Genomic DNA, 18972 nt, shown 5'->3' with positions numbered 1-18972 from the left:
ATGATGAAGCGACATCTCCTCTCCAAGAAGATGAACCAATGCCTAAAGAGATACAAGTAAGAGAGACAAGATTTGCCATTCCGGATTGGTTAAAAGAGAGACTGACAAGAGTGATTGTGGTTGAAGAGGAAGAAGATGTATTTGATTTAGAAAGCCTCATAGGAAATTCTCAAGAGGTAATGGAAAAGAAGAAGGCCACCAGGATGTCCAAGGTAATAAGGGATGAGACAGGATCCAGGAAATTGCAAATTGCTACACCAGTGGTGGACAAGTATGAGGATGAGATTCTTGCAGATGAGTATGACTTAGAGACATTTGAGCTTGGTCCACTTACCACTGAACAAGCGATGGAAGAGGCAACCGATTCATTTGAAGCACTTAAAGACAAACTTAAGGAAGAAATGGAAAAGAATAGGAAGCTTGAGAGAGATGTCGGTGCTTGGAGAGGCTATTTTAGTCATCTCAATCAGCCCTTGAGACGTCAGGATCCAGCAGTATCTCCTTTACAAGCACTTCCTCTTGAATCAGTTGGCGAAGCAAAAAGGGTCAAGAGCTTGGTTCATCTTATGAGCTCTTGGATTGATAAATCCCACACAGTAGCCTTTGAATTTGCAACAAGAATGATGAAGACAATTCATCGAGCTATCTAGGTCCTTGAGATTGTCCATAATCTCCTGCTAACTGTAGTTGCTTTCGCTCACACTAGAGATGTCATCATTCCTGTCCTACAAGTAATAAGATAGACACCAAGACGGATCCTGGCACAAGAAAAGATAATGGATGGAGGAACTCATAACCTCCTATAGTGGTCAACTCTACTCCAGATGAAAGAGGTTCTTTTTGAAGACATCAACACCAAATGCAGTCAAGTTGAAGGTGTCATCCATCCAATTCAGGATAAGGTGTTTGAGGTATTGTGTACCATTCTTGGCAGGCGGATCGAGATTGAGACAGATGTGGACCTCCAAGAATTGGAGAAGAGGGTCAAGGTCATCTTTTGCAAAGAGGAGAATGTCATCACAGATGAGCAACGGGACCTAATGTTCACTACCATGCTCCTGATTGAGAAGATCAAAGAACTCGAACCTGGATGGGAAACAACTCTTCTCACTGCTTTTGATCAGGTTATTGACTTGGAAGAGCGAATGAAGAATCTTCCTGAGATTCCTATTGCTGAGATTGAACGAATTGTTTCTAGATTCATTGGATATGCTAAGAAGGAGCATAGGAAAGGGAACAAAGTTCTAGAAGAAAAGTTGTTATAGGATGATGTGGTAGCTTATTTCCTATTGGTCTATGTTTCCTCGATATTTGTGCCAATTAAATATTTGGCTATGCATTTAATAATGTTCATCTAAATGGGGACCTTTTTGTAACAAACCCTAATTAGGGTTTAGGTGTCAAAATCTTAGCCGTTGATCTTCTTTCGATCTGGGCCATTCATTGTAATTGAGGATGCTATATATACCCTCACTCATTTTCATTTTGATAGTAGTCAGAAGTTAGAGAAAAGAGAGAGCTTAGAAAAAAAAATTATTGTGTAGCAAGATTGAGGAGTGAAGAAAGAATTTTGAACAATTGTTGTCTATTTGGCTTGGAGATCAATAAAATATTGAAGTTATGGTGTTTTATTGAAATTTTTTGGCTATCTTCATGATTGTTTATCTTCTTGAATCATTCTCAATCGAAGTAGTATTTAAGTGTTGTGCTTGATCTTTGGTGAGATTCATGTTCCAAACCACTAGCTTCTTACTGATTGTAAGGACGCCTTGTGTGGTCAACTGGAGATATTGAGATTGCTTAAACATTCAATCATTGTTGAAATATTGATATGTATCTTCATGATAGTATCTATATCCTTGATGATTTGAAAATCACTAAATCACCTTAGAAGATCGCATCAATTCCAGTAGAGTTGTAATTCCTTGGCAATACTGAAATTGGTAGAATCTTACGAAGTCCAGCTTACATTGAGTCATTCTTAGGATTAGATTAGCGTTCATCTCTTGAAATCCTTATCTTTTGATCTTTTTTGAGAATCTGTTAGTATTAGGAAAATCCTGTTCATGCAGTCAAAAGAGCGTGGCACGGACAAGATTTCTCAGAAAGTGCGTAAGACCCCTTGAAGAAACAGCATTTACAACGACCACTGGTGCTTATCCACACGTAGAGATCCTACAACGAAGAACCTTGAAGTCACCTTGATTGATCCTTTTCGCGATATCTTCAGCATTCAGAGGGTTTAATCAAGAGAGGATAAGGTACCATTTGGGTATTTTATTCTGTGTTTGGTTGTGTACAAAATACACGTCAACAGTGCCCCAAAGTTTGTGCCATCATGAATGAGTCAAGTTCATTGCATCTAGACATGCTGATGTGTAACTTGTTTAATTGGTGGAGATAGTGACTGGGATGACAACTAGGACACCACTTCAACTTGCACTTGTAGGCTTGATAGATCATTATGAAGGAATATTTCTTGATACTCAACATTATCTAGCTTCCGCGATGATGATGATCTTCTGACTTTTCTTTTAATACTCTTGAGGTTTTCAATGATGGAAGTGCAAGGTATAGATCTTGGTTTTGAAGTATTGATGTACCTTAGAATGAACTCTTGATGTCACCACTACCTTTCTCCTTTGGCATTCCTTCTTTGTGAATCTTCGGTGTCGTGAGAGTTGGTGTTGTGGTTCATGTCTTTGTCTAAATGAGTGCTCCTTGTATGATCACCTTCTTATGTTTGTCTTATGAAGTTCCCTTGAGTGTATCTTCCTTGTATTTCAACCTTGATGTTGAAATTTGATCTTGGAGTGGCTTGTTTCAATCCTCCTTCAATATGATCTCCTTGATTTTTTTCTTCATCTCCTGCAAAACAAATAAGCAAGCATCAAATACATATGATGTCCCTTATATTATAACCTCCTAGTTTGATGTAATTATGTAAGTTCATGTGATTTGCAGGTTTAACAAGAGCATCTATAGAAGGGGTCACTCCTTGGTTGAAGCAAATTTGTTATCTTCTAGATGAATTCGCTTCTTCTTTGTGACTTTTGCTGTCACCAATGATTGGAGTTGCTGCTTGTTTAGTAAATTCGCCTTGCTAATGATTGAATTCTTCTTCCTTGAATTTGAATTCGCTGATTGCTAGAGAAGTTCACTCAACCTGCTAACAAAATTTGCTGATGGAGGAATAATGTTTTGGTTTGATGTTGAAATGATCTAATGAGCTCCCTTATATATGCAGCCTATGGTAGAGACACGTCTTTTGGGATGCAAGGCCGACTTGGTCTAATGAAAATAAAAATGTAAATTTTCCTTCGTGATGCTGGCTGACTTGGTAAGTCATGCTCTCCCTTCCATCAATTCGAATTTTTGAATTACTTTAGGCGCCAAAATGTTTGCCTTGTGGAATTTCGCTCAATGTCTCATTCAAGTTACACACACTTTGCTCTAGATAGTGATTTCGCTCTATGTCCCTGCTAGGGACAGGACCTAGAATGATCAAGTTTTCTCTCTGTCCTTCCTAAGGACAAGACCTATATCAAAATTCGCTGGCTGACCTTTGCAAGGTATGCTCTCATCAATTTGCTTCATGTAATTTGGGCGATCAAGGTCAAGACAAGCAGTTCGCTCCATGTCCTTTCCAAGGACGGGACCTATAATGATCAAGTTCACTATATGATAGGCCTAAGGACAAGGCATGATTGCAAACAAAGTTCGATCCAAGACACATTCTAGTTTGTTTCACTCTAGACCCTCAGCAAGGACAAGATTGTAAACAATTTCGCCCAATGTCCTTTGGAAGGACAAGACCTATATAGCATTTTTCGCTCTAAGACCACCCTAAGGACAAGCTTCAAAAGAGGAACTTGCTCTATGTCCTTTGGAAGGACAAGCTTCAAAACATAATTCACTCTATGACCTCAAGGAGGACAGCCCCTATCAAAACTCGCTCCAAGACCTCTCTAAGGACAAGGTCTAAAACATTCATTCATTCCAAGCTGATGCAAGATTCATGATCAAGTGAAGAAGCTCGCTCCATGTCCTTGATGAGGATTTCCTTCTATGTCCTTTGGAAGGACAAGACTTAAAGTGCAGTTCGCTCACCGTCCTTTCCAAGGACAAGGTCAAGATAGGAGAATTTCGCTCATCATCCTTTCCAAGGACAAGGTCAAGATAGGAGAATTTCGCTCAATGTTCTTTCCAAGGACAAGACCTATACCATAAATGCGCTCATTGTCCTTTGCAAGGACAGGACCTATATCAAAATTCGCTCACTATCCTTCGCAAGGACATGACCTATATGACAAGACTTAGTAGGTCACCTTAGGATCTTCACAAGGACATAACTTGAAACTCACCACTTCCTTTTACCTCATCAATCTAAGTCATAAGTTTTCAATTTCTTCACATGAAAGCCTCATCAATTCGGCCCTTAAAAACATCATAGAGGAAATTCGCTCTGTGACCTTCGGAAGGACGGGACCTAAAACAAAATCTTGCTCTAGGACCTTAGGAAGGACAGGACCTAAGTAAAGATTTTCGCTCTAATCTTGAGGCAAAGGACAGGTCTAAGGCAAGTTTGCTCCAGCAAGGGACATGACCCTATGTAGACACTTCGTTGAATCTCTCCCCTTGCCTATACTTTATTCATCTAAACTTCCAATTCTTAAGTCACTTCAATGTCCATGTCAAATTAATCTTCAAAAGTGACCTTAGGGAAGACTCTTCATTCAATCCCTTTCCACCGGAATTGATGAATTCTCTGGCTACTCAAGAAATTTTATCCCTTCAATGCAAAGATTAATTGCAAAGACTCTAATAAGACAACCTAGGACTAAGCAAAAGGATTAATCCTAGAAAGCGAAAAGTGGGGTCCCCATTTGTAATGGGGCGATGTGTGAATACCTCACAACAGTATCCTCAATAGTAACTCAGAAAATCCTGTGTTTCACGAGTGCATATTTGCGAACATCTCTAATATTGATACAAGGTCTTGTTTAGCAGCAGCCTTGTGTAGATAAGAAGCTTAGATGCTCAATTTGTAAGATATTGTCTCCGAGATAGGTTGTGGAGAATCTGATGACATTGGCTTTGGATTTTTGGATTTGTGAAACAATTCATTGTAGTTTCTGACCCATGATGAATTAAGAGAAAAGGTGGTATCTTTGCATTCTTCCACTTTGGAATGTGCTACACGACTGCCCTGGTTTTCTTTCGTTGCCATTCTGAATTTTGATTCATTATATCTGACCTTGGTAATCTTGTGTGCTCTAAAATTTAATATCTTAAAAACTCTGTTTGTGTAATGTCCCCATCCTTGACATTACACCACTGATATATCACATGGTGTTAGCAAAGTACTTCAGTTTTCTGAAGTCCATTATTAAAGGCGGTAAGTGGGGGGGAAGTTTGATACAATTAAGTGATTAAGATAAGCAATCATCATACAATGAGGATAAAAGATAGAAAAGGACTGACATGGTAATACAAGAGAGTGATGCAGCAAGGAAGAAGGCTATGAATAATAGAAGTAATCCCTCCAAGTGAATATGGTCAAGATTAAGTCAGTGCTCTGACAAAACCGACCACATAAAGAAACAATGATTGACAAGGCAAGTTTGACAAACTAGTAAGTTGACTCGATATGTTTGGTGGGCCGTATTAATCTAATTACAGACTGTAATGGAAAAGCAAGTCAAGGATATCGGCAATATAGGAGGAAGGTGGAAAGAAAGGGCTAATCACAACCATAATTGTTTCATCGGACAGATCGCATAGAATAAGTCTCAAAGGGATAAATACGATCTGCATTGGACCATTAACTAATGATGGATTAATATGTAAGTCAGCAGTAATAATGAACAGTTAAGTGCAAGGGTCATGAGAAAGGACATCTCCTCTCACTACGAATAGTATAGAATCTCGATTAAACATCAATAATGATAACAAATCGGTAAGCCCAGCATTTGTTATTAAATGATAGCGATCTGAGTACATACATTATTAGGAAGGGCACCATTTGAAAACTAATCACTCCATTAAGTTGATGATAATTAATTACTGAATTAGTCCCTACAAAGTGGTGCGGTTTATAGTTGTGAGGAGTCACAATCAAGGAGGAGGTGTGTTTCATCATTAAGAAAAGATGCAACCCATTCGTTGGCAAGATATATATTGAGATCCATTCCATTCTAGCATCATTGATTGTGTTTATATCTTATTTTTTATTCCAGTTTTGAAGAGCTCGAAGTGAGCAAGGCCAAAGGCCCATAATCGGGTGCATATTCCAAGCAATTGTACATCAGAAACAGCCCGATCAAAGTGCAAGATATCATTGTGAGATCTGAAACAAAATATCTCATCATTGTTGCAAGTTATTATATCCAAATCAGATGCAGCAGCTATATCTCTTCAGGCGATCACACAAATCAGACATTGCATGATTTAAGTGATTATATCTGAGACAGCAGTCAATATTGCCATAGGCAATATCACTTTACATATCATTGCATGTTTACTTTGCCATATTTGATACAGCAAGTGATGTTGCACTTAGTACAAATAATTCATCAATTCACTTAAGCATACTTTTTAGTTGTACAAATCATAGAGAGCAAGTGACATTGATTATTGTCATACCTTATATAATTGAATTCATATTTCCAATTGCATAAGTTTCTTGTAAAAATCAGATATTGCAATTCTAAGGAATTTAAGTAATTGTCCCATAATTCCTAGTTATCTTAAAATGGGGCATTACAGTTTGGTATGGTATTGCTCAAGAGATAGCCTTTAATTTCAATTCAAGTGATGACTAGTGAGAAATGGGATCCATCACCTCACATGGTTAAACCTTCTTTTCTTCATTAAGTTTAACTCTCTTCTTAGGATCTCACAAATATGCATGTTAAATACATGCAGTGCCTCCTCTTTCACTGCTCTTTCCTTTTTGTTAGATTGCACTGCATTGGCATGATCTTTAGTTTCCAAGATTGAGAAATTTGTGAACCTCTGCAAGGTTAAACTTTAATTTCAGTTTAAGTGATGTCTTAAACCTTCTTTTCTTCATTAATTCTCTTGTTAGGATCTTCACAAATATGCACTTGAACACCATGTATTAAGTCATCATTTACCATTGTTTTGTTTTCCTGATCAGTTGTTTGCAAGATCGAAGAATTTGTGAACCTCTGAAAGGTTAAACATCTGTGATTATTAAGTTACCAAAAATATATATAAGTGCTTATGGGAAGATCAAGCATATTTTGGAGCTTGTCGCTCCTGACTATATTTTGTATCATGTAAAAATTATCTAGAACAGGAAACAGTAAATGGATGCTGAGTTTTAATATATGAGAATTTTTGACATTGAAACAAATTAAATCTCACAACAGCTGTTGCTTTTTATTTTAAATAATGAGAGTTGCATCTTATATTACTTCACTGTGCAATATAGGCTTTAAACATTTTCCATTTTCATATGCTTATTCATTCTAATGGTTTTAAGTTTTGATGGGTCTCTTCAATCCCCAATATGAGTAGTTATTGACATTTTAATGTTTTAAATGTCATTGGTTTTCTTTTGGTATTTTGCTGCTTTTGTTATCATGCTTTTACATCATCTTTTGTGCCTCCACAACTACAATGTATCCAGCAGTATTCACCATGCATAGTTTGTGCGGGTGCACTTCAATCCAAGTTACACACACATACCATTCATATGTTTATTTTAAAATTGCATAGTTCTTGATGAACAAAACCAATAAAAATTTCTTCAGGTAAGTCTGTTTCTGTTTAAAATCCCCATAGGGGTCACCCATATTTTATGTATTGAAAAAGATTAAATGATTTTCTTTTGGTTCTAAAGATAAGCTTTGTTTTCTTTTTCTACACAGGATCAACTGTACCTGTTGCAGTGCTGGTGGATTAAATGATTTTCTCTTGCTTCTAAATATAAGCTTTGTTTTCTTTTTCTACACAGGATCAACTGTACCTGTTGCAGTGCAGGTGGAGAGTCTGAAATCTTTGAGTTTTGTGTGTTTTATGCTGTCTTCAGAAGATTTATCTGAAAAGAATGGAATACAGAGCATGAATCCCATGTATTTGCAGCTTGCTTTACCATGCATTTTTGTGGCTTTGTGCAGTGCCATTCAAGTACGTACATTTTATTCCCAATGTTGTAAAAATGTGCTATCATAAAATCATTTTGTGTTGTTCAGATCAGTGCGTTATGCAGTCAACTAAGACAAAAATGGAAATGTATGTTGAAAAATCCAGTTTGTAAAATTTGTTAGCCACTAGAAGCTGGAGTCATTTTAAGGGGATCAATTTGAAAGAATTATTTTTTACTGCATATTTTGACTGTTACTATGTTTGATTAATATTTCTACATCAATTTGTTCAGGCTGTTCGAAGGGCGGCAACGAAATGCATTGGATCACTTCATGGTCTTTGGTGCCACATGACTATATCTTCGCAAATTTATGGCAAGTTATAGTTTCTATTTTCTGTGAAGGATAATAGAAAAATGAGTTTGTTCTTTAATTGTAATTTCAGGACTCAATGTACATGCTTATCCGTATGTTTTGATTATATTCTCAGGTGCTGAGGCTAAAAATGGAAATTTCTTACCAATGGATGTTTTTGGAGAATTTATGGAGTCCATTGTGCAGGTCAAGAAACTTTTTGAATCTGATGGACAATTCCTTGGTTCTTTTCTAAGTTCTCTAAATTCATCAGCCAAACACATTTCAGCCCCAGATAAACTATGTGAAAGGTAACATGTAACATTTTAAGATGTCTACAAGCTCTGATCTTCTTGATCATAATTATTTGTTAATTTGTAAAATTTACTAGAGACAACTGATTTATGTGCATTGCTACTAACGTGGTTTCTCTACCATCTTGTTTTTTGAAGTACTTTAGATGTTTAAGTTTTTAATCCTTTCCCATTTTCTAGCAGTATGTTCGTTTTTATCAAAGTTGCATGGACACGGATACGGTATCCAATACGGATATGGCTATTTTTTAAGACCCCTAATATGGATACGGCTGGACACATCATTCATAAAAAACACATACACATATATTTAACACAATTTTCTAAGTTATTTGAGGAGATTTTCATTACTTCAAAAGCAATATAGACACATAATTGCTACATAAATAATGATAAGTAGATTTAACATTTCACAATATGCAAAAATAGAAGAGTTGCATTGGAAGATAACTCAAAAAATGTGTCACTGAACTAGTAAAACATTTCATTTGTCTTTCTCATTTGGTGTAGGTTTTGTTAATACCATTTTTAAAAAAAATGCGTTAATGAAGTTTTCTAAAATTAAATTTAGGAAGATTTACATCAATTTTGTTTAAAAATCAAATCACATTAGTATTTAGCATGGTTGGAAATCAAGTATTTTTGGGCATGCGTGGGTACAATATTCGACGTGTATCTGGGCTGTATTGGATACATATTCGTTTCAGAAACGGGAACGGATACGGGGAAACGCTTTCCCGGGGAGGGACAAAGGAGTTTCCGGCAACTCTGGTTTTTATTGATTCTACAAAAGCCTTCCAGCCCAACCTTGTAGTGATTTCCTAGGATCAACATCTAGTAGATAATTCTAATACTTGAGTGCATAGTTTGCAAACTTGCCAAGTACTTGTGTGTTTTTTAGATGATGAGTATTCACGGGTTTTCTTTGTGGGTTTTGCATTCTGAGTTTTTCAGAAAGTGAAACATTTTTTTGGTGAGTACTCTCACTGAAAACTTGAGGAGTTCGATTGATCCACTTGCCACACTAAAAACATGCACCAAATGTGAGAAAAATCCAATTTTTTTCCTTTAAAACCAACATTCGCCTATTTTGAGAACACACAACAACATTAGAGCATTCTAGACCAAATTTGAATGATATTTTATAATTTTAGGGGATTTGAAGAGTAATTTTTTGAAATTTTAGATTTGCATGAGGTTAGTTCCTTTTTTGTGAAGCATATAAATTTATAAATTATTTCTAATTTTATAAGCATGTAAAATTTACATATTTTATTGTATTTATTTGATTCACTTTGTATTAATTTGGTTGTGTACTAAAATTTAAATGATTAATAGTTTACACAAATTTATTTGAATCAATTTTTCGAAATTTTAATTTGTTTTTTTTGCTGAATACATGATTAAATTACATGATTTTATTTTCTAAGAATCATGTTCAAATTGTTATAGTTTTTTAAACAGTATTTATTTTGTTCTTATCAATATTGTAGGTTAATATACTATGTCATCCAGCTCTGCATCTAGTTTGCATTTAGGAAGTGGAAACCATCTTGTTGGAATTGAACCCCCTAGAAGTTGTGACCCTTCTTGGAAATATGCTGTACTCCGACCAATAGTGGGAATTGTGATTTGTATTTGGTGCTTGAAGAAACTTAGTGAAGGCATCAAGTACCATCTTTCAAGTATTACTAATTGTGATTCCAAGCTGTATATAGTGGCCATAGAAGAGATGAAATGAGAGATGACACTTTGATGCAGGAGCATCCACTGGTGTAAGGGCAATTCTGCATCACTCAATTTTTTTTCCTTTTTGTTAGGTTTCTTTTAATTTTTTTGCATTTCTAGATACCCATTTGGGTAAATAAAGGATTCCAGCTTTTAGAATTTTCTTGCTGCTTTTTCTAGCCAACCTGCTATTTTTAGAAAGTTTCGATTTTAAGGTGGATAGAGACATAAATTTATGGGAAGCTTCAAAACAGAAAAATAAGCACTTTGGCGAAAGAATCAGGTCAAAATCATTACGGTTTGAAAGTTATTCAAGTTTTAGTTTCCGAAAAACCTACTAAAATCTCTTTCGAGTCAGATTTGAGGCATAAAAAATGGTCCCGAATGGCCCCAAAAATGGTGGGAATCGGCAGAGCGGATTCTTAGCATTTTCTTCACTTTGAGAGCTTTCCAATGGTTCAAACGCCACCTTAATCTGACTACCGGATCAAAAGTTATGGCTGCTGGAAGTTGGGCAACTTTTGAGAATGTTTCCAGTTTTTGATTCTAGCTCAAATTTAAAATTTCTAGTTTCAAATTTTGGCTCCAGACTGCCAAATTTTAAATTTTAATTTGTACATTTGGCTCCAAACCTAAGGGAGGCTATTTAGGGCCCATTTTGGGAAAACTTGTGTCAGTTTTTGGGTGGAAAAGTTGGATTGTGAGAAAACGGTATTTTCTAGAATTTGTAAGCTGTTATGTGTTGCACAGCCTGTGAGGCTTTAATCCTCCCGTTTGGCGAAAATTGATTTCAGATAATAATAAAGTAATCTTTTGTTGTCTCTATTGCTGTGTCTTTCTAAGTCTCTGGTTGTGCCCTCATCATACTTTTTGCATCACTGGATGAAAATAAATTGGAGAGGGTTAGGGCATAAGTTGATGTTGCTCCTAATTTGGCAACAAAATTTGATGTAGATATGACAAGAAAACATGATAATATTCAAAATCTAAAGAAAACATCATCTAGATAACCTAACAATACTAATATAAATTTTTAGTGAATAATATTGTTTGTAGGCCTAAAATATCAACGCCTGTGTCATCATTTCTGAATTTTGTTGTATAATCTCTTATGCCTTTATAAGAGATTAAAAGAGTCAATTTGTGGCTTTGTAGGTGCTCTTGAATCTACATCACTACAAGATGCAATCCAAAAGGCATTAGGTTAAGAGTGACAACAACTATGGATATGACCTATTCCAAAAATACACCACTGGAGTCAAATAAGCAACTCCCTTATAAAAGAAATTGGCAACCAAAAATATTTCTCACTAAATCCTACATAATAGAAGAAACCAAAAGAGAAGTTCTAAAGAAAGGTTTGTGTTTCAATTGTAAGGAAAGGTGGGAACCAGGTCATCAATGTGCAAAAAGAGGTTAAAGTACTCAATTTAGAAATAATGACTGATGAGGAAAGGGACAAAGAAGAATTTGAAACCGAAAGAAAAAAGTGTAAACAAGATGATGAAGAATTTTTAAGTGGCCCATTGGCCACATTGTCAGGTGCATCTAGGATAAAAGGTGACCGCTTTAGTAGATAGTGGTACTACACATAATTTCATTGATAAAGGATTGGTAAAAAGGATGAAGTTAGAAGCTAAGGGTTTTGAAGGCATCAAGATAGTTATGGTGGATGAATTTTGAAGAACAACCCAACATGGCTGCCAATGATCTTGACGAGCATGTAGAAGCATACTCAAGAATTGACCCTAACCTAAGAAGACAAGGACAAGAAACACCCCAAGAGGAGAAAGAAAGCAAACTAACAAAGACTTACAACAAAGAGTGAGCAAAATGGCTCTTCCTAATTTTGATGGATTGAGGAAATGTTGGAATAGTTGTCATTGATGTCAAAAGTGGGAAGATATAATTGTCATTGATGTAAAAGAGAAATTAATGCTCCAATGATCTAATGAATGACGACCAGAGTGAAGATGATACAAAGAGAGAAAATCAGTTATCAAGACATATGAAGAAAACAATTAAGATAGTCTTATTAAGATGACTCCATGACTAATGAAGATTATAGCTATGAAGCCACATAAATATGGACAACAATATATGCTTATTTTCGACCCATGAACAAGCATTCAAGACTATGATTAAAGTCAGCAATGAAGATATTAACAAAATTGGTGAAATGAGAAGAAAGATGTCGGAGGAAAACTGATCATACAATGATAATGAGAAAACTAATGGTGCGGTTGATGTCCAATGATGCATTAAACGAGAGGTTTAATGAAGCATTTCTTAGTGACTAATATATCTCCATGTAATGCCTCAAATGAATGATTAAGGCAATGCTATATTGAAGATAAGATAATAATTAACAGATGGCAAGCAATCTGTTTTAGACTATGATGACTAATTGACAATGCAACAGTCAGTGGTCCTTATATATTCATGGTAGAGAAGTGTGATCAGTTTTAGACATGTGGTGACTTTATTATGAAGTATTAAACAGTGATCGGAAGAGAGACTTAAAGAGTTAAGAGCAAATCAAGAATATGATAGGGAGATGCGTAGAAAGATGGAATAGTACAAAATGGTAGGCCGACTCTAGAGTTTGTTTATTAAGCAGCGACCCAAGAAATGAATGGCAATGACTGGATTTGTAAAGGCAGCACATGAAGTTAAGTTTGACTAACTTTGTGATATGAGCAGCAATTATATAATGAAGACAATGACTTCGGCTATTAAAAAACAATCAGCAACTAAAGGAGATACAGATAATCAACAGTGCTCAATATGACAGAGTATTCGCTAAAGATCAATCTAGCCTTCATAAGTAATCATTTTTGAAGGAATGATGCTGACTGACCTGTCATCATATAAAAATATGTGATTATATCTAAAGCAAACAACTCATGCAATTATCTTTGAGGATGCTTCGTGACAAAGAAATGAAGTGATTAGTGTTTGCGAGGTGATTAGTAATAAACAAAAATTAAGTGAAATGGTGTGATCTATTGAAGAATTTGTAGGATGCAATTTGAAAGATTAAAAGGTGGCGTTTCATTTCATAATGATGTGTTTGTTAAAAACATATGTGGCTAATGAATAAATGAAGCACTTTGTCTATTTTCAAAAGATGTGATTATGATTCAAGGGTAGCGACTCATAATGATAAACAAAGCATAATTTGGTAATATCCAAAATGTGCGATAAAGATGAATAAAGAAAGGGTTAAATAAAGTTTTATAAAGAAAGGAAAGCAATTCAATAGAAGAAATAAAAAGTTTATAAAGTCAAAAAGTGTGATTAATGAAAAGGTGCATGATGTGCCTCTTTACTAGTGAAGACATAAAGGTATATAAAGAGATCTTATTAGGGGTGATTGGTGTGATGTAGTGAATAAAGTGAGAATAGTGTGTAAGAGATAAAAAGGATATATTTAATTCAGATTTACTACTACAGAGAAGAAATAAAAAATGAAGCATATTTGTGAAGGTTTGCCTCTAGGTGAAAGCATTTATAGCATATTTAAAGGAGAAGATATGCAGATTTTGGTAGCAAGAATACATGGAGATTATTAAGGAAATATAATCAGATTTGATGAGGAAAATATGAATAGTTCATAGCAGATTTTGAAGTGAAGATTGGACTGTTTTGTGGCAGATTTATGGTCAAGTTATAGCAGTTTGAAGAAGGAAACTTGAGAAGAATAGGATCCCCCATCATCTGTCAAAAGGTGGAAATCTGAATGAGGGGTTGGTGCCTCTAGTGGATTGATACCTACAAATATGTAAAAGAAGTTTTCCATATAAGGAAGCTATTTTATTGTGGTTTAATCCCATAAGGGTTTCCATGTATATATCTTGTGTTCAACTTGTGATGCATAATAGTTAGATCCATGTTAATGTTAATATGCAATGAATATGTTAATGAGATCAAGTTAGATGCTTTTGATATAAAGTGGAACTGATTCACCCTCCCTCTCTTAGTATAACTGTGTTCTCTACAAGAAAGTTACTTCATGTGTGTGGATTCAAAAGCTAGACACATAATTCTCACTTAGCCCCATGACAAAAAAAGTTGGTATTGAATTTGCCATTCTATACTTAGAGGGAGTTGCACACGATTGGTGGCACCATGGAATTGCTACCCAAAGGAATCAAAATGTGACAACTTATGATGACTTAAGACAAAAATTTACTGATCGATTTGATCAAAAGCAAGGATCAATAGAGGATTATGTAGTGGAATTTCAAATAATCTCAATTATGGTGCTAGGTATTACCAAGGATGGGCTCATATATCTATTTATTGAGATCTTAAAAGAGTCAATCCGGAGCTTGGTAGGCGCTCTTCACCCTACATCACTACAAGATGCAATCCAAAAGGCATTAAGGTTAGAAGTGACAACAACTATGGATAGGACCTATTCCAAAAATACACCAATGGAGTCAAATAAGCAACTCCCTTATAGAAGAAATTGGTAACCAAAAACATTCTCCTAAATCCTACATAATGAAAGAACCCAAAAGAAAAAAGAGTAAACAAGATGATGAAGAATTTTCAAGTGGCACATTGGCCACACTGCCAGGGGCATCTAAGTATCACCCCTTTAGAATTTGGAGTGTGTTGCAAGGATAAAAGGTGACCATTTCAGTAGATAGTGGTGCTATACATAATTTAATTGCTATAGGATATAGGTTTAAGCATACGTGCCACATCCAACTTATGTAGCTTGAGTAGAGTTTAGTAGCGTGTGGTTTTTGTTTCTAGAAACATATATGGAACACAACCTTCATTGGAAGCAATAGGGTGGTACGAGGAGGCACACAAAGAAGCATATAATGCGTGCATAAATTTTTGGTATGACATCATCTTTCTCTTTATCATGGCAAGAAGTTTAGATTGGTAGTATTTGGTGACAACATTGATAGTTGCAAGGAAAGGGTACAAAGTGCTCTCTCCAAAAGAGTTAAGTGGCAAGTTGCTCCAAAATGTTATTGTAGATGCAAACATAATTGTGGAAGTTCAAAGAAGTAGTGGTGGAAGTGTGGATGCACAATTCTTCGAAATGGACGAACAAATGAAATAAACCTCACCTCATCAATTTCAGTGGCTTCAAATATTGTTTTAGAGGCAAGTTGTTATTGACAACGGAGTAGCATGCATGACAGTTGGAAGATTGCTTCAAAGAGAGACATCAAATGCTCATTTAGACCTTCAAAGAGAGGCAGCTAATACTCAGTTGGAAGATTGCTTCAAAGAGAGGCAGGTTTTTTTATTTTTGGTTTATTAACTCCTTTGAAGCAGATCTTTGTAGTCAAGCATGCCTAGACTTGACACATTCGAAGAAGGCTGATGGAAAGAGGACCGGAAAGACTTGACACATTCCTAGACTTGACACATTCATGCATGCCTAGACTTGACACATTCAAAGAAGGGTTTTGAGTTTGGTGAATGGGGAGAAAAACTATTACAAGGGATATGCAACTAGATTTGCCCCTATTTGGGAGATTGTTGATTAGAGGTGGAACAATCAACTTCCCCAACCCATTCATGAGGTGGGCTACAACCTCAACCCCAAGTTTATTATTAGAATATTGTTTATTTACAAACACTTGAATATCTTATTTGTAGGTTTTTTTGTGGGAAGATTGGGGCGAAATAACTCAAATTTTCAAAAGCTTGTGCTTCAAATTTTGTCAAAACCTACCACTGCTTTTGGTTGTGAGCACAATTGGAAAAAATGTAATAAGTTGACCCAACAATGCGTTGATGATTTAGTGCCATCGAAACTTTGGCTTCACACAGAATAGGTCGAGGATGATAAGACCACCTTGTTTATAGAGTTGTGTAATGTCCCTTTTTGTAATGCCCTAGTTTTTGCCCTAAAATCACAATTCCAAGTAAGTTTCCTGCTAGGTTTAAGAACATAAACTTAATCATAAGATATCTCTAATTTATTGGGAAAATTCAACCATAGGGAAGGTAGAATAAGGTGACTTGATAGGGTGCCCTAGAGATCCTCTACCCTAGGCTCAAGAGTGGATTTACCATCCCTCTTGGCCTCATGTGGTTTGTGCCATCCATTTGAGGTGTTGTACCTAGTGAGGTGTTCTATAACCGTTCCCCCTCATGTTGTCATCATTCATCATCCTAGTTTCTTTATGATTGATCCTCTTTCATTAATGAGCAATGGTGGAGGGGAGAGGAAAGATTGCAGAGTGCCCCAGAAACCATCTCTGCCTAGACCCAAATAATGTACCCTTTGTACTCTATGGGCTCATCTTGTCGCATCTTGAGGTGGCGTATCTAGAAGAGTGCTTATACGCCGTAACCGTTTCATAATACTTTCACACCCTCCTTCACCATGACTTGGTTATATTATAAGTAATGAAGTACCAATGTATATGTATTCATTATAACAATAATTAGCTGTTGTTGAATCCATTTAACAGGTTGGTATTAACAGCATTATGTAAAGCATTAACATTATTATATTGTGTGACATTAACAACATTATATTGCATTGACAGTATTGTTCTTTATTAGCAGTATTATATCAGATTATATTAACAGCATTAGCCTCAGATTATATTTTGTTATATTGTCACTATTTTATTACACTATATTAACAATATTATTCTGTTAACGTTTCCCTCCTATATTAACAATATTCAATTGTATTAACAACATCATCCGATACATCATTAGCAGCATCATACCCGTAAGTAATTATTATTATGACATCATTACAGTATTATTATTGTAAGTAATTAACAGTATTATTTTTGTATTGACAACATCATACCCGTAAGTAATTTCTAGGCAATGTAACTATTGTCGCCCTTTTTGTCTTTCCTTATTCTCTTCTTATGTTTCTCGATGTAGTCTTTCCATCCTAGCTTGTTATTTTTCCTCCGTTGATGCCCCCGCCACAATGGTTACAAGCCTTATTATATGACTTACAGAAGACGTGTCCTTACAAGTGTCCCCTTTCATTGACTTTATCCTGGTTTTGTTAATAGAATCATTGCCTTAAAGAAATAATACCCGTGTCTCTTCATTGCTTAATCACTTGATAACTAATTTCTTGTTACATCATTGCTAGAGAGAGAAGGGAGGGTCGACCTCATGATGCAGTCAATATTTGTTGCAAGTCTATGCGGTAATCTTTATCCCTTGTGATACCCATAGGTTGCTTAATCATCAATTTCGTAATCCTCCTTCTGATGTGAGAATAATATGTGTGGTTCTCTGCATAGACATGTGTGATGATGAATTATCTTCTCATATGATTGTTGTATAAAAGAGTTCTTCTATGTGGAACTATGAACATTTGCCACGATATGCATATCTCAACATGGCACCGATATAATGATCTGCTGGTTCCATGTCACGTCTTCAGTCTACTTCTTATTTTCTTGATGATGATCTTATCGGTGATAGGAATCCCTTGATATAATATATTACTCTTGGAAGAACGATAAGGATTTTGCACCATTAGATGACAATCAATGTGGACGCTTTATATATTACTTGATGGATAGGACTCGTCTTTATCTTGGTGAACTCTTTGGTTACCATAATTCATTCTAGGATGAGAATCTAAAATCAATTATTCTTATATTGCCATCTACTACTGGGTGATTTATGATATTACTTGCTTGAGATCACCAAACCCTTGATTATATCTTGGGTTTTCAAAAACCTCATCGGACTTGATGTGCTTTATTGATGCTAGATAGGATAATCGTGAGATCTTATAAATATGACAGTTTTCTTGTATGGGATCATTGCTTTAGTTTTGCCTTTGATCACATATGTGCTTAGTGCTAGGTTATGTGAAAGATGCGGATATGACAAGGTGATAAGATCACCTTGTTTATAGAGGTCGAGGTTGGTGATTTTGATAGGCAATCTATGGAGGATCAGGTCGTAGCAGTAGGGGAGTTTGGATTGTCATTGGATGATATTGATGTGGTAGTGGAGAGTCATTGCCATCTAGTTGTAGGGTGGAGGGATAAGCACATTCCTCTACACCAAATTGGGAGCCACAACTAAGTATGAGTGTGGGTATAGATACTGAAACAAACAAATTATCGAGGGGATTGAGGAAATCTTTAAGGAAGAAATGACACAACAGGACTTCAGCACCTTTCTAGTTGATTTCAGTTTACAGATTGGAGAGGAGCATGCTGGTTACAGTTTTCCAGCACCTTCCTCATGGGTTTTACCACATATTTCATTGATTGATGGCTGTCCGACGTTGCTGATCAGAATTTGGACAGGTTACACTTTGAGGGCAGTGGCTATTGAATTGGATAGGAGAGATTGGAACCACCTAATTGGAGTTAGAGGATGGGTGAATGATGAGTTCTTACCTTCCTGGGGTGGTATAGGTGTTGAGATCAAACAAATTATCAAGGGGATTGAGGAAATCTGTAAGGAAGAAATGACGCAACAAG

The 18972-nt window shown here is 35.9% G+C and overlaps 1 protein-coding gene across 1 annotated transcript in view; it reads left to right on the top strand.

Moving 5' to 3' along the window:
* LOC131031430 (uncharacterized protein At3g06530) overlaps window positions 1-18972 on the top strand; it is a 254996-nt gene that overhangs the window by 127093 nt on the left and 108931 nt on the right. Inside the window, exons 20-22 of the mRNA XM_057962549.2 lie at window positions 7985-8157; window positions 8408-8489; window positions 8605-8779. Coding sequence (XP_057818532.2) covers window positions 7985-8157; window positions 8408-8489; window positions 8605-8779 — 430 coding nt within the window. The remainder of the gene's footprint in view (window positions 1-7984; window positions 8158-8407; window positions 8490-8604; window positions 8780-18972) is intronic.

Source organism: Cryptomeria japonica, chromosome 6, assembly GCF_030272615.1.
Source record: "Cryptomeria japonica chromosome 6, Sugi_1.0, whole genome shotgun sequence".
NCBI lineage: Eukaryota > Viridiplantae > Streptophyta > Pinopsida > Cupressales > Cupressaceae > Cryptomeria > Cryptomeria japonica.
This window is presented reverse-complemented; position numbering and strand designations above follow the sequence as displayed.